The following is a 16,914-nucleotide window of genomic DNA, read 5'->3' as shown; positions in this document are numbered from 1 at the left end:
ATGAGGCAAGATCTTGGGGGAAGGTTGAGGGGCAGGGGAAAGGTGGAAGGGTGGTTGAGAGCTCCTCTTGGAGACTTAGGTTTCTGGGAGGGGAGCTGTGTTTCTGTACTACCTTTTAACTGGTATATTTATGTGTTTAACTGTACGTATTATAAATATCTGCTTGTCTATTGTGCTAAGCTGTAAATATAAAGCTTCAATAAATTTCCAGAGCTGCTGAGTCTAGTCTGGATGATTTCCAAAGTGTGGGGGGCCAGGGAGCACTCAAACCACCACAGAAGGTTTAAAGTGTACATAGAAACACAGTCACAGGAACCTTAAGGGTACATCTACCTCAGCCTAGGAAAGGAGAGTCTTGCTGTTGTAGCACAGAGCCTGGCCTCAGATTATTTACTCTAGAGAGAAGGTTAAGAGAGCAGAACTAGTTGTCACAAACAGTACTTGAGCTCACTACAGTAAATCCCATCAACACTGCCCTGAAACATGAACATACACTGCTGCTTTTGAATGTGTTGACTGTGTGTGAGCCACAGAAGCTCTGAACACTGGATTGCTAAGTGGGTTGTGAAAAATTATAATAAAAATGTTGTCAACAATACTGAGAGAAAAGCAGAAGATAAAAGACATCCAAGGAAAACATGAGTCACCACATAAAGTCACCCCTCTGACAGAAACAGAAGCCAGCCTTAGTTTTGCCTATGATGTTAGCAGCTTTCAATTTCTGCTTAGAGAGAGACCTGACTTCATGCTTCTGTACACTTTTGCTTTGACTTTAACAGAATCTTTTCTATTGGTACATCCTTGAGACTGAGAAGACTTGGTAACACCTAAGAGAAAGCAAGATTTAATTGGTGGTTGAAAGTCTATCAGCATGCAGGCTGCAGCTGAAGCTGAGATGGTCAGTGGCTAGAGGTAACCATGCCTTGTGTACGGTTCTTGCTGTTGCACTGTATTGTTTGGGATAAGTTGTATTTAAGACCTCTGCAAACCTGCAACATACTTGTAAATATTCTTTTACTTCCCACTTGTCAGGGAGTGTGATTCTCTCCTTGCTGCCTTTGCCAGAAGCACGAGTGGCAGAGTTTCCACACTCAATCCAGACATGGGATTTCATATGCTGGCTTTCTGCCTATTAGCATATGGCTGAAGAGACTTGAAACTGGTTGGATAAAAAGAGAGGTTTTTCAGCTTGGAAAGACATTATGTTGTTATACTGAGGTCAGGGATAAAGCTGGTAAATGAAAGATGTATGAAGTTTACGTAAGCAGACTGTTCTTATTAAAACATGTGGCTTGAGATTCTAGAACCTAGCACTGGAAACATAGTAAAATAGAACTCTGGTACTTCAGACTATGTAGCAGCTAAGTGCTTAAGAAATGAAACCTCTGTTTAAGCTTTCTATTCACAGGATGACAGAAGGGTCACTGTATGTGACACTACATATACAAGAAGTTGGAAAGATAAATGTAATCACAGAAAATGCTGTGGTGAAAAGGTATTTAAAAGTCATCAACAGTTTTAGTGGTTTTGATTCCAAGAACAATCCCTTAAAGCGTTGTCCAAGTCAAGTCAGCCAAACCACTTGGAGAACAAATTAGCATGGTATCTGTTAAAAGGGTTTCAGCCACGGTGAACAGAATTGGTGCTACCACAGCACTGTTGACAGAAACTGCAACCAGACAAGCAAAATTAAAAGACCTCTTGCTCAGCTCCGCCACATCTTGTTAGTAGCACAAGTCATTGTAGGCATAAAGAGCTGGTGGGTATCCAGCAGTCTGACAGCATCCTAATAATGATCATAATGAGACAAGAAGCACAATCTAAGCATTTTCCCAGGGGTCACTGTGCTACAAAACATGTAAGGCGTCATGCAGCAGGTAAAAGTTCTCTGTTAGTAACACGAACCTTTAGGGCCACGTTCCAAACGACGAACAAGTCTTTGAATTCTACACAACATCATGGCAGAGTTTAGCCTGCTATTTCACCAGTGCTGTGTGTAGGAGGACTTGCAATGGCTGGTGAGAAGCTATCTATGATCTAATGGGTCACTCTCATTGACTAGCGCACAGAGAGGACACAGGCATGGCATGAGTCTCGGTTTCTTCCACCGAGTGAAGCTCATGCTACCACAACTGACCTGGTAGCTTTCAGACATGTGCAGTCTCAAATCCTGACCACTTATTTCACTGTAATTTGCAGATGTTGGTGAACTGGGCAAAGCTATGATGACTTCATCAATAAAAAGTGGCTTCTATACAACCCTTCATAAACATCTCCATTAAGGGTTTAGACAGCTGAACTACTGTAAGCACATTGGAATGATTTACCTTTAGGGTGATGAGCCTTAAACGGTAATCGTCTGCTTGTATGACTTGGTTAACTGTGATTTCTATTCCTTCGTAGGTAACCTGTTCCTCTGGCCAATACTCTGTGCATTTCTGTGTGCAATACAAAACAAATCTATTTCAGCTTTCAGGTATCAAGGGAGATTCATTTTTACTCCTGAGAGTGGCACATGTATAGATGAATATGAATAAACTTTGTTTCTGTAATAAGTACATTCTCCCCCTTCCTAAACAGGGACCACATTTCAGGTGATTTTTTTTTCTGCATCCAGCACAGCCTGATTGCATGATTAAAAATGTACAAATCAAGTAATGACTAAGCACTGCTTAAATACACTGATCCTTATTTGTCTTTATGCAAGTGATGTGCATTTTGAAGGTTCATTTAGAAAGGCCAGTGGCCACGTGCTGCTGTTTTCAAATGAATCCTTTCCATTAGACAACAATGATTAGTATAGCATACACTAGTTACCAATATTTCTGTGGTGTGCACACATTGATATGGAAACATAAAATACACCTTTTCTATTTTTCATAAAGGGGCAATGCTCTCTGAATAGATGATGATCATTTGCATAGGTTTTTGTACAGAAGAACATGACTTGGGATGTCTGGGGAATTGGATTATGTACCAAATCCCACTTTAAATGGACACAGAATATTGCAAAGCCAAGGAACTGGCAGGGAGCAACAGGTGTGAGAACTATTAGACTACTACATCTGATTTTGCCAAAAACCAGGCAGAGATGCAGCCAGCCTAATCTGACAATTAGAGAAGCAGAAACCACAGTCCATTTGCAAATTTATGCTGTGGGACTCATACAGCAAAGATAAATAGGAAGAATTTGCAAGCACTTCTACCCTGGAAGGAGGACTGAAAAAGACAGTGGTTTTTATGAGCAGTTTCTCTTTAATCAACATGCAAAGGAGGAGAAACACTTCAACATGCTGCTTGAACTGCTTCGTGAACAAGGAATGACATCAACGAGGCAGGGTTGGCACAAAAGGCACCGTTGGGATAATGGGAAGAGGAATCTGTTTTTGGACAAACTCAGGTAAAAATGATGCTTGTAAGCTTCCTCCTCTATATATTTGCACACAATCTTGAAGGGAGCAAGTTAAATCATTGTTGATTTTTCGGTAAGAGCGAGTGCAAACAAAAAATCCACTTCAAGAGGAAAACTAACAACAGGAAAGTGTCTTGCAAAGTCAAAATTTGTGTGTGGGAGAATCGGTGCTGTTCCATCTGCATAGTGCATCAGACAATAACCCACTGGGAGTGGGGCCCACTGTGTCTCTGAAAAATTATTTATGCAGATTGCATTTTTAATTCCTCTGCTCTTCAACTGCAGAATCCATTGTAAAAATTGTCAAAAACGCTAGCAGCTATCAATAGCACAGACACTGCTCTGCTTGAAGGAGTGGAGTAAGATTGCCCACTCATTTCTGTGGGCTGTCTGTCAGTTCAGATTAGATGTGACAGTGGGCTGAGATACAGAGCTTTTAATACTCACATTAGCAAAGGCAATGCACTGAGGAGGAACACAAAGCCTCATTACTAGCATCATCACCGAACAAAGGTTTTGGTTCTGGATCTATGCACTTCTGAGTTCTGTTATTCATATATGTGTTATGGAAGAAAAGGAATTAATATAGAAGACATTTACATGACAGGACTTACCCTATATTTATGGCTCAGATTCCTGACACCGTTTAATTTTTGACACAAAAGGTATCAGAAAAGACTCAGCAGCGCTGCTATGATACAAAGGCTGTGGCAAGCTCAGCACCAGCACTGCAGCACACTGCTTCCCAAGACTGATATGTTGGGTGAAATGCTTGGTTAGTGTTAATAAGAGGAAATTCAGATATAAAGGTTATTTTACATTCCTGTTATATGTGATCCTGTTATGAAAACTACAGTGGAAGAACTTATCACCAGATATGTCATTTGGGAACAGTATTTCCTCTGCACCATCTTATTCAAATTTCAATCCACTCTGATGATTCTGGTACCCTATGCCATAACTTTTTAATACCTTATATGCCACAAACCAGACACTGATCAATGAGCAAGTTATTACTTCAGTGTTGCCTCTCAGAAAGAGGCAGATAGGAGTTTAAAATGTTAGTGCAAGCAAACTTTTAGATCAGCAACACCCCAGATTTTGCATCAGCAATGCCTTGACAGGGTGTGCTCAGTCAGGTGCCCATGAAAAGACAGTTTTTAACTTGCAGAGCATGACAATGCTGCCTTCATCTCTTTTTTCCACTAAAGTTCAAAGCTAAATTATTTACATCACAAATGGGGAAACCTAAAGGTTTGTGTCCATGCATAATTATGGGTGCTTCCAGTTGAGTCATTATAACTCTGTCTATGCCCTTATTCTTGGACCATGAAGTGTCTAAAGTCTCTTGCCCAAAGGAAACTCACCTAAATTACTAATGGGTTCTTGGGGACAAGCCTTCACAAATACTGCTGCTGCAGCTTAAGAAACACCATTTGCAACTCTTCACTATACCTTGCTGCCAGTGGTAAAGTGAGATACAGAGCCCAGCACATGCTCAGACCACTTTCTCGCATCTTACTGCCGATGAAGGCAGATGTAAGCTCAACTATCTGTTTGTGAACTGAAGCCCAGGCACATGGTTCTTGCAACACTGCTATGGGGCAAATACTTCAGCAGGCTCATAACAAACAGCTGCAGGACAGCAGTATTTTTTGTTTGCAGTTTAAATCATGTCAGGTAGATCAGTAGAAACACCACGACAGTTTACTTTCTGGAAGTAGGTGGTGAATAGACTATTCCACCATCTTAATTTCAATATTTTAAAAGCATTTCTTGGATGCATTCAGGAAAAGGTTCTCCATATCCAAGTTGGCTCTAGTTGTTAATTATTGTAACTAGCATCTTTTACCAGTCACGAACAACCTCAGTGAAATGTGGCTATAGACAGTGAATCACAATAAATGCAAGAGCAAGCAGCACCAACTCTGTCAATTAAAGACATTCAGCCTTTGTAGTTATGGGCTGCTATTGGTTTTGATCCCTTTAGAGAGAACTTGAAAGAGTGTCTGCAAATAGGGCTGGGTTTGGAGAGGTTTGAGGTCAGCTGGGAGAATCAAAATGGCAAAATCAGCAGTAGGATAAGTCAGACAGCAAAACAAGACTGAACTGAAGTGAAAGAGAAGGCCTCATGTTCTTTGAGCCTGAAGAATTTAATGCCAGCTTGATTGCTCAGGCCAGTGAACTACAGTTCTCTGGCTTAGCATCTATACAGAAAATATCTGCTAGAGAAGAAATGAAAATACAGACTATGTGTAAGATCTTTACCTCATTCATCTCTTCTATATTGGTAATCATGACAATGATGGGGGAACGCTCCTGCCACACCATCCTCCAGAAATCACTGACGGTATTGACTATCGGTCCCTGAGTAGCAATGTACACCTTTTCCTCTCCTCCATAGCCCTGCCAACAAAACAAGAAATCAATTTTAACAGGGGTGGCCATCACAGCCTTGAAGTTTCAGTCTTTAAAACAGATCACTACCACTGTTTGAAATGGTGCATCAGTTCTTCTGTCTCTCTCCCGCACATGTGTACATGGAGCAAAGGCACTATGTGGACTCATGTAACTCCAGCAAGGAGTGTCCAACAGCCTTGAGGTGACTCTGGCTAGGTCAAGAGCCTTATTCAGGCTTGTGACCCGGTGCCCTGGTCAGACCAGCTGACAGGCACTTTGCATCAGGAAATGCAGAAGAGTCTTTTTGTCTACTCTGACCCTGTACATTTGCACTTCCAAACTTGGTTTTCAGTTCATGTAAGCAGGAGAGAAGATGCCTTTAAAAGCCAGTGGATGTTGCAATTCTGTTTACAGTAACAGTGGCCGATAGAGGCTGGACAGATACATTGGACTTCTGAGCTCTCACCCTGATGTAGTTAGCATTGATGTAAGAGCTGAGGGGGTCGTCCTGATCAGCTGAGGTAAGGCACACTCTGCTGTGAGGATCTAAAAGGTGTAAAGAGATAAGTAATAGCTTATCAGTTGCTCAGAGGACAGAGAGACACAAGATTAATTTTTACAGTGAGACATTTACATGTATTCATGACAATCACAACAGATGTGAGTGGCCTTAGAGAGTTCACATGTTCAGATGTTACCATAAAAAAAAAACAAAAAAGGGAAAGTATGGTTGGGTAAATTGGCTTTTTCTGATAGTTTCACCCATTCTCTGAAGCCTGCTTAGTCTTTCCTACTGCAGAGGCAGTGTCCCAGAGTGACTCTGGAAAAGCAGTTTTCTGCTCCAGGAAATTATTTCTTAATTTGCTAGGTCAATAGACTCATTCTGGTTTGTAAGATACCAGAATACTGGTGGTGAAATGACAGCAAACAGCTTTTCTCCCAAACCATTGCACACTGGCACGACAATAATTCTTTCCCTGCTTTGTCTGGCAATGAACTGAACTCCAGGATGTGCTATTAATGAATACAGTGGTTAAGAAGAAACTAAAGAGCAAAACCAGTCCCTTGATCTTTGCATAAGTCTCTTCAGTACTTGACTCTCTCTCATTAGGGCTGATTATGAAGCATGATTCTTTTTTTAATAAGATGACAAATTATAACAGTATTCCACCTGAGAATTTAGTCCAGTTCCCCTTGAAGTCAATGGGAGCACTGATTTTTATGCCAGCTGACACAGGCCCATGTTCAGCCACTTTCACCAATGTTACACAGTTGGTTACCACTGACAAGAAATATCCCCCTGAGAGAAGCCTCTGTGAACAGCAATGGCATTTACCCTCGGAAGGATACTAAAAACAAACCCCAGGTAACTTAAAATTCTGCCTGCTTAGAAACCAGAACAAATGTTAAGAAATGCAAAACTGGTGTGATACTGAGGACAGGACAAAGGACTAAGCAGTCCTTTCTACAGTACCACAGGCTTAGCATCAAACACTATCCTCAGACAGAATGGATTCATGCTACCTGTTATGTGATCAAGTCACAAAGTAAAGATATTAACAAAGATACTGTGTAATAGCACAGAAGTACTAAAATCAGTGAGCTCCTGCTACAATTCCCTCTTGCTCAGCTTGGCTTACACTTCTAGTGCTGGGGAGGTGGTGTGACAAGAGCTAAAAGTATGCTTTTAACTCAGTAATTCTAGTAGCCTGCAACACTGCACATCATCAAGGTGACACTGGCTGTCAGATATTTATTCAAATGTCACTGGACTGGGCAGCTAAACCCCTTCACTGAAGTCCTTTTGCCTGGGCTTTATGCAGTCATCCTCAGCGTCTGCTTAAGTTGCAGTAACAATTATGTGATCTCCCTCATTAAAAACAGCACTAACACTGTTATGCAGCTAATGTTGGGGGTGGTCTTCAGGGAGAAATAAAACCCCTTTCATATGACAGATTTCACATTTCATATGACAGATCTGATTAATCCTATCAACAGGTGCCACAAACTTCTTAACACTGGATTCTTTTAGCATGTGGTAAAATTTGGGTTACTTGTCACAGTGGAGTTTTTTATTGCCACAGCCACAAACATTAAAATATTATTCAGAATATGTTTTTAAATTCCAATACTTGGCTGTTGATGTGGTATTTACATTTGTTAAGGTGGCATCCTAGTGAGCAGTTTCAACCTTGTGTCATGTGAGAGAGGCCTATGAATGCAGTGCTGACACAAGAACGTGCGTTGGTTTGCAGAAAGCGTAGCTGAAGCTGAATCACAACTCTTAGGAATATGTAAACAGGAATAACTTCTCTTTAAGAAAAAAAAAATTATAGCAAGACTTTCATATTAGAAGTTTTTAGTATGAATTTCAAATTTTCAGAGTGGCATTTAAGCAAAACCAAATCCTACTCTGAAGTACTTCTCTCATATCAAAATGAGGTTTAAGATGATACCACACCTTTAAAAAAGCAGCAGCAGTCTGTTTCTCTATGCTAGGTTGTTTCTTTCACCCACAGACTCTTTGATGACCAACTTGTGTAGGTACAATATCTAACATTTAAGAGAAACCTGCTGAACTGAACGGTTCTGTGTAATTTAAGGTGGTGTAAAAGCAATAAAGCTATGTAGAAATTGAAGAAGTCTGCCTAGACATGACTGCTGTGAAAAGGATGCACTAAAACTGTTATACAACATGCACAGTAAGTTCTTGCCACTCTGGAATGCTGTAACAAGAACATAATTTTCTACCCATTCAAAAAGTACCTCCAAACAGCTTAGCACAGTTATCATTTTCCAGGAAATGCCACAGGACGTGCCCAGGAGAGGGCTGTCTGCAAATCAGGTTGTAGCTATGAAATAATCAAACCTCCTTAGCTTGACATTTCCCCCTAAACACCCTTCTGCCATCAAAAAGCCACATTCTAAGCCATTTTACTACCAAAATCAAAATTTGAGACTCTGCAAAAAAGAATTTACCACAAAAGCAATGTACATGAGATTAAGTACACACCAGTATCATGTCTCTTACTACAACCAACTCTAGGGCTATAAGTAACTGATCAGTATATTAAGTGACTGCTTAAATTCTAATGACAACTGCCCAGATTGCTCCTGGAAATTCAGATGCTAAGGGAATTTCAGTGATTTTTCAGATTCAGAATCTGGGTCTGATTCTAGTTTGGTAATGAAGCGTTAGCTGCTTCCTATGGTAATCAATTGTCTAGGTTTGCTGTACTGAAGTTCAGCAGCTCCTGCAATAGACTGCATTCTGCAGCCACAACTTGGAGGAATGCTAGGCACTTAAGGCACTACAGGCTCAGCTCAGAAACAAAAGGCAGTGGAAGATCAAAGCCTGAAAAGCCTTGAACTCTCCCTCGTCTTGCCTTCAGTTTCCTCTCCCTCTTTGTGCTTGGATAGTATGCTGGGTTACTTGGCTCTGAAGCACAAAGGGTACGTTTAGCTCTCTTTGCTAGCACCAAGGTCTTTCAAATGGAAGATGGCCGGATAAAAAAAGTGAAGTGTCAGCTCTCTTCTCTCAGGAAACTCTCATTTGGTCTAAGCCAGGGACAAAGCTGCACAGAGGTCACTAGTTTTGAAATTAATTCAGAAAAAATATCCAGACCATAAGGAGCTTGGGATAAGCTTGTTAACTCTTACAGACATGATAGGGTCTTATCTGGAACTACTTCAAATCCAGGTTCCCTGAATGAAATGGGACAGCTGAGGACATGATTTTCTGCACTTGTTTGCAACCTGACACTGAACCATTTGGGCCTTCCAAACAGACCTACTGTGGCTAGCAGCAGTGGCATCTTCCAACAGTTGCTTAGAGCAAAAAAAAAGAGAGGCATGAATCTAACTGTATCATTTTCAAAGTCACTTTAAGTAGGACAGAGGGGAAACTGGTAACACTTCTAAAACTCTGTACCAAAATGTTTCTCAAGTCCTACTCCCAGCAACAAACAAAAATAGGCTAACAAAAAGATTGTGATTTTCCCTATCACCTTATTGCCATCAGGCTAATTCCCACTTTTTCTCAGTTGGCATCTGAGAAATGATTCTGAGAAAAACACGGGCCAGGAAAATAACATTGCTAGAACACAGACCCCCTAAAGGAGTTTCATCAAAAGAACACTAAATAACTTCTGAATAATCACACCAAGTTCCTGGGTAGAATCTTTAAGCAGCACTGAGTGTTGCAATTCTAATGACTTAAAACCCTAAGTGCTGCTGTGAATTTGAGGCTCCTCATGCTCTGTACCTCTTCTGGAATTTGATTTACACTTTGAAGCCACGCTGCTGCTTCGTATATACAGCCTCGGGAAATGACATTGTAGTGACAGCTCACTTCATGCATTTTGAAAAGGGAAGTGCAAAGCCCTTCAACATGTGGGCCTCAGCAACTTAAAAAGCAGAGACTTACTTGGGAGAATTGTTTTGTAGCGATTCTTACGTACTAAGCCTGGAATATCATATTCCTTTGGATCAACGAAGTTCATTGGAATTTCCTGTTTAAAACAAATAAACACACACACCAAAACAAAAACAAAACACAGTAGGTAGCACTATTAGATTCACAAGAGGAATAAAAACAGAAGGCCATTACGTCCTACCTGTGAAGGAGGCAAAGTGATGAAGTCAACTGAGACATATGGTACAGTACTTCTAGCAATTTACCACTGAAGTATGATTGATGTTTCCTTTTACTGTCATTGGCTTTCTTTTCTGAAATCCTTTATATATCAAAAAGCTCATAGTGACTAATTCATTGAGTAACACATGCAGTGGCACTGTGTTAACTCCTAACATTATTAGAACTGAATTGCAAACGTAGGCACAGAACTAAGCAAAAGGTGGTACGTAAGATACTCTGCTACAAAAGCAATGGACCTCAGACACCATCCTTTCTGACTCACATTTCTTCTTCCTCTCTGAGGGTGGAAGGAAATAATTTGTTACTGACTCTCCCCAGCAACAAATGATGACACACTTTCTGGCAGGTTGGTGTACTGACATAACTCTGCAGAGCTGGGGGAGCATCATATTTTGCTCACCACACCTTAAAGCTCCACAGATCAGGACAGTAAAGAAGTATTCAGGGATACTCACTATATGGCTGATCCAAATAACACACAAAGATGGAAGGGCTGCTGAACTGCTGCAAGTAAGTGGCCAACACCAGGCAGGAACAAATAGAAACCTCCCACCAACTGGAGTCAGTAGGCATGTGAGGAAATGGGAAGTATTAACCAGACCCATTGGAGAAAGGGCTTGTGGGAGCTTGGGAGCAGAGCTGGTCATCCCAGATGCTGCACACTGGATTTGAGACACCAATAATGGACACTCTGGTAACAGGAATCAGGGCTGAGAAAGACAAGCCTCATTCTGGGAAGAAATTGAGATGAGCAGAGGAGCTATGGACTATGTTATATACCACAGCTTTAGAAGACTATCTGCATCCTGTCTCTTACACAGCACTGAGCATACTGCTAGGCTTCACCAGAGACAATTCTTGACTAGAGGACCTTTCAACCCAGACCATTCTATGATAAAAACATTCTGTGGAAGTGACTTCCTATCCATCTGGGGAACTGCATGGGAACAAACCATGCATGTTCTCCCCAATTCTCACTCGGTATTTAGTCAACCAAAACTCGAGTCAAACTCCATGGTCTGATTTTGGGACTTGCACCATTCACTGCTCAAGCAAATCCTTTAAGTCAGCAGGACTTCTGCCTGCCTGAAAACTCTACATCTTGTAAGAATTTCAGGACTTGGCTCTGCAAGTGACATCCCTTCTGACTCTGCCTCCAAAATGTAACACAGCTGCTTGCTTGCCTGCACTTTGAAAAGCAACTATACAGACTGAAAATACATGATGCAGTGCTAGTTGGTGATCACTGTTTCATAACACCCCCAACCTAGATCATTAATTTGTAATTAGAGAAATGACCCTTTGGTTATGCAGCAATTTTATCTATGCTTTTTAATTAAAGAATAGAAATGGCTTGAGATAATTTGGCTGATGAATGATTTTCTAAACACTAATTCACAAATCTCTCTGAGAAATACAGCCTATTTTTTCCCTCCTAATTCTAACATTAGTTTCATTGCTTGGAAGCTACAATGCACCTGTGAGACTGACAAAATTGTATGTGAACTTGCTCAGCAGGCAGTGCAGACACTCACTCAGCAAACATTTCCTCCCTGGAACAGCAATAGATGCTTTACTTAAAAAGTATCCGAGCTTGCTGACAGAAAAGCTGCTTTTCTTCACCTTGGACAGCACTAAGTGAATTAAGGACTACAGACATCTAGCAGTCTGTTTTAAAAGAGAAGTCCAGACTATCTCACCTCCCTCTGTGCTTGGAAAGCAAAAGAAGCCCTGAAACCACTCATGGAAGGAGTACAGCAAACGATAAAGCATTACTCCTGCCCTTCCAGACCCTTCCAGGTCATAACAATGACAGGTTGAAAGGGTTCTTATGTTACAGAACAATCTTCCTCCTGCTCTGCTAAGATTTCATGCTTCAGAGAATATTTCACTAGGTGGTATTAACTTTGGTAGCTCTTGATCACATGCTCTGAAATACCCTAGCATGCAAAGGCTGCTCTGGTTACCTACCACCTGGTACAGGAATTTTCAGCTCTGCCTAGGGTTGAATGCTCAGATCCACTGCAGCATTTCACATATTTTTTTAATGACATGACAATGCCTGTCACATGGACACTCAGGCAATTAGGGAAGAGATCCACAGAATGCAAAGATCTAAAAAGCCCCTGTACCAAAATGGATTTGGCCTTCATAGTAAACTACTTAGAAACCCAGTTTTCAACTTCTTGCTTCATGTGTGTGGAAGCATTTTTTTCCCCATAACGAGGTGAAGAATTCTTTATCCCAAAGCAACAGTGGACACAGTGAGCCAAGGAAACACTTCAGAAACATAAAAGCAACTGACAGAGCAGCTTGCAACTAGTAAGGGGTTTGTGCAGAAAAAAACCCAGTAAGACATACTTCCTATGGCTCCTGCTGAGTAATGTAGCTATCCTGTGCCTTGGTTAACTGGAGAAAATTCAGGTTTGTAAAGTGGTTCCATACCAAGCACTCAACAGCAAAGAGCATGCAGTTGAACTACTTTTATCCCTAGGGCAACTCCAGACATTTCATGAAGTTACGACTGTGGCAAGCTTGGCTTTTCTTCTGTACTCTTAAGAGTTGGATTTCTTGGTTAAAAATTAGCATGGCTACAGAAAGACTCTTGTGAAAACAAAGCTTCTTGTTGTTGTTACTAGAAGCAACTCTTGAGCTTTTAAGTGACAGTACCACTGAAAAACTTTCAGACATGACCATTTCAAAGGATAACAAACTTGGGAATTGCATTAAATGCTTCACTGATACAGTTTGTATGCACTAATAATGTAAAATATAATATATAAAAGAGTAGCAAAGTTTACAGAAGAGAGAGACAGCACCCCATATTTCTGCTGTTCCTACAAGAAGAGGTCAGATACTCACAAAGAACTCAGCCTGGAGTATGAAAGGATCCAGTGCTTTCTTGTGCAGTTCCTCTTCAGTGAGGATGTTTGATGCTGTCTGGAGGTATTCTCGGGCTGATTGTTCCCGTGGTGACATGATATAGCCAAAACCTTGCTCAGAACAGCCTGGGGTACACATATCAAGTGTGAGGGAAACATTTGAACCTCTCCTGCAAAACAGAGCAATCGAAGTTTACTTACAACAGAACGGACTGCCTCATTCCTGTTGGTAACAGACACAGTCCCAGTGACAGCAGTTTTAAAGCATTTCTGAGCTCTAGTCAGTCTTGCATACCATAAATACATATTCAATGGATTCTTGTCTAAGTGTCTTTAGCAAAATAATACATTCATACAACATGGTGATTACTAGGTGCAGTCTTCTATGAATCCATCAAGCAAACGTGTTTTTCACTACTTTTGGCTGGCAAAAATCTTGTTAGAAGTTGTTTGCAGGAGCTGTTGAAATCCACCTAAACATGCAGGCAAGACCAGCTGCTAGAGAAGCCAGTAGAAGTTGTTATTTGGATCACAGCCCTTTTCTGGATTCAGGAGTTTTTCCAGAAGAATGTGCAGCCAGCCTCCTGCTATGATTCACAGTCATGGGAAAATGATTTTGGATGAAACATGGCCACTAGTGGTAGACAACGAATCTCTAGTGACACCTTTCAAAAGATTTTGATCCTACTCCTGTAGGCTTTTGGTTCTTCTAAGGTAGAAGAGGCTACATAGATAAATGAGAGTAACAGTTCCTCAGATGAGGAAATTAGATTGTTTCACCTTAAGAGTGACATTTGACTTTAGCTAGTGGCTGTTCTAACAGCATGGGTGGCTAAAGAATGAGAAGGAAGGAAAATGAAGAAGCAGAATGGATCCAAAAGAGGGATAGGTAGAGAACTCAACACAACATCAGATAAAGAAAGAGTGACCAGTGCTTCATGTAAATGAAATGTCAGAGCGCAGCTCAAATCTGAAGTCATCTGGCTTCTTGAGCACACACACGTTGAAGAGAAGTTTATTTTACATCTGAAGTGTACATGCTCTACTGAGTGCAAGAACTTCAAGCAACTGCATTCCTTCTCCCATCTCTACATCTTTGACAATTCTTTTTAATTGTAGTTGATAGTCCCCAGCTCTCTTGAAACAGTGAGTATTTTACCTGCAGGCCAATAAGCACATGAAAACAAATGTCAGGAGAGATGGAATAAACTCAGGGATAGTGAAAAGCAGAAACAACTGATGTATTTCAAGCCCAACAGCAAAACTCACTGATAGGAGGAGGTTCAAGGATATGTCCTTGAGAGAGAGAGATTTAAATATTTAAAGTAGAATGTAAGAATAAAAGGTAAGATATTTTAGGACAAATGTTGTAACTGAGAATAAAGGGAGGAAAAAAAACACATCACACTTTCTAAAATCTAAGTTCTGTCTTTTGTTTTAAGTTTTAGACATCAGAATTAGCAAGGGTTAGCATTCCACTTGAGCTTAATAATAGAGAAGTAAATACAGGTGGTAATTTGCTATGTTGAGCCCTTCAGTAACCTCATTCTTGTTTATAACCTTTGCAGCTCACTTCACAGTTCTATTTCTTTGCAGTTCTATTTCACTAAGACAAATGAAAGGACATAAACCTTTCAACAAAAGAAGATCTTCCTTTTGTTTTAAACCGCCATTTCCCAGCTGTGAATCAGAGAAGCTGATGTCCTGATGGTTAAAGAAGTGAACACAGCTCATCCCAGTGCTTCATTACTGTGTTAATTTCAAAGCCATTAATTCAGGTTTGGACTAACCCATTTATATGATAAATACTGCAGATTATCACTTGTCCTGTGGTTTGCTTTTGGAGAAAGGACTAAACCTGCAGCACAAGTGACAGAAGAAAAAGTAAGATTCAGCTTTTTTGGAGGTAAAAACTTTCACTGCTCTACAGCAGATTTCATGCAATGCAATTGCATTCTTGTGCATAGGAAGAGACTGATCAAATACAAATGGATATTTCAAAGGAAAAAAAATGATGCTTTTGTGTAAGACTTGTTAACAGCCATCTAGAAACCTCATGGTTTTGGCTAATATGACTGGCCCAAAACTGAGACAGGAGATAAAGCAGGTGCTTGGCTTCAAAACCCTATTTTAAAATGACATTCATGAAAGCAACAAATTTTTCTGTTAGGCACAGATCTCCTCAATCCCCCCAATCTGGGAGCAGACTTTCCCCTCTTAGTCCCATCTGCCCTACCTTTCTTGCAAGCCCACAGATTTCACAGTCAGAGTCGCTGGATCTGTCTCCGCTGCTTTAATGTCCATCACGCAGTCGAAGACTGGAGTCTCTGGTACAGGATCCAAATCTAGGAAGTCATCCTCAGTTTTATCCTCTGTCCACTCTGAGTAGGTGAATGAGGGCTGGCGGCTCACGGACTGGCGTCTATCCTCTTGCAGTGGAAAGGGAGGGTCTGGAGGGGCTCTGAGTAGATGCCAAAACTGGAGGAAACAAAAATTTAGAACAAGCTTTCTGCTGGTTTCAGCTCTTCCATACAGCCTAGAGGATGAGTCTTTAGGGCAACATCCCAGCCCACTACAATGTGTTAGAATTAGAGAGGACTGAAGAGGACAGGAATGTTCCATGCAGGAGTAGCTTTGTGGTGCATGTTACAAGGATTCACATCTACCCATTCAAACCTGCTTTCAGTCACAGAGGTTTCCACAGAGCTGGCAAGGCTTAAACTCAGGGCAACACTGGAAAAGGAATGTGCTTGTGACCATCATATGCAAGCCAATGTGATATCATTGTGCTTTTGTTCAGCTCCTTACCCTTCCCTAGACTTGCTTACAAAACAAAACCCTACCACATTATTCTACAATCATACCTCTCACCACTTACAAAGGGTTTTCAACTAAAATGTGGAGGTATGTGAGTTAAGTAACTAATTTTCCTGAGCTGCACATCTTTGACAATCTGGTATTCTACTCAGAATTCATGGATAAGCCAATCACTTCTTTTAAAGAGGCCTTGATTTGATGTACTTGCTTTTGAGGCACAGAATGCCATATAATTTTTTGGCCTGTGGCAAAGACTGCTTTATAAGCTAATTATCTGATTTAAACACAGTATAGCCATGAAATAATAAACCTTGTGAAGTTGTAGGACATAAATGTAATATTAAAGTTTATAATATTAACTAACAGAAGGTTTGACATAGCATTAATCTAAAAAAACTACTGTATCAAATTGGTTTGCATGGATGCTGTGGCAGACTAGATGACTGTGAGGCTGTATCAGTAGATTGTTTCATCCTCCACATGGGCCTCAGTTAAAAAGTTTCAAGAGTACTCCTGAATTCCAGTATTTGGAACCCTAGGCCAACTTCATCCATATCACACTGAACTAGGATCAGTACCACACAGCCTAAATGGTAAACAAATCACACTGCACTATCAGGAACCCTTTCAAGACTAAGACAAACAGGTCATATTTTCCCATGTAAATCCTCTTCTGTCCTTTTCTTAAATGGCCTCCAAAAGGGCAATTCAGTTTAGAAAATATGCTATTAAAAAAGGTCACATTT

At 40.7% G+C, this 16,914-nt stretch overlaps 1 protein-coding gene across 7 annotated transcripts in view; it reads right to left on the bottom strand.

Annotated features, from left to right (window-relative positions):
- The window catches only part of PTPN5 (protein tyrosine phosphatase non-receptor type 5), a 73,991-nt gene that overhangs the window by 9,305 nt on the left and 47,772 nt on the right, over positions 1-16,914 (bottom strand). For 6 of the 7 annotated variants that reach the window (XM_064163247.1, XM_064163245.1, XM_064163248.1 and 3 more), the window contains 6 exons: positions 15,588-15,829; positions 13,332-13,521; positions 10,239-10,323; positions 6,279-6,358; positions 5,681-5,818; positions 2,328-2,438 (listed from right to left, as the gene is read on the bottom strand). In XM_064163247.1, the coding sequence (XP_064019317.1) occupies positions 2,328-2,438; positions 5,681-5,818; positions 6,279-6,358; positions 10,239-10,323; positions 13,332-13,521; positions 15,588-15,829 (846 nt within the window). The remainder of the gene's footprint in view (positions 1-2,327; positions 2,439-5,680; positions 5,819-6,278; positions 6,359-10,238; positions 10,324-13,331; positions 13,522-15,587; positions 15,830-16,914) is intronic. The other variant, XM_064163249.1, reaches the window with a different exon arrangement.

This window comes from Pogoniulus pusillus, chromosome 24 (assembly GCF_015220805.1).
Source record: "Pogoniulus pusillus isolate bPogPus1 chromosome 24, bPogPus1.pri, whole genome shotgun sequence".
Classification (NCBI taxonomy): Eukaryota; Metazoa; Chordata; class Aves; order Piciformes; family Lybiidae; genus Pogoniulus; species Pogoniulus pusillus.
The sequence above is the reverse complement of the archived record's forward strand: the minus strand, read 5'-3'. Positions and strand labels throughout refer to the sequence as shown.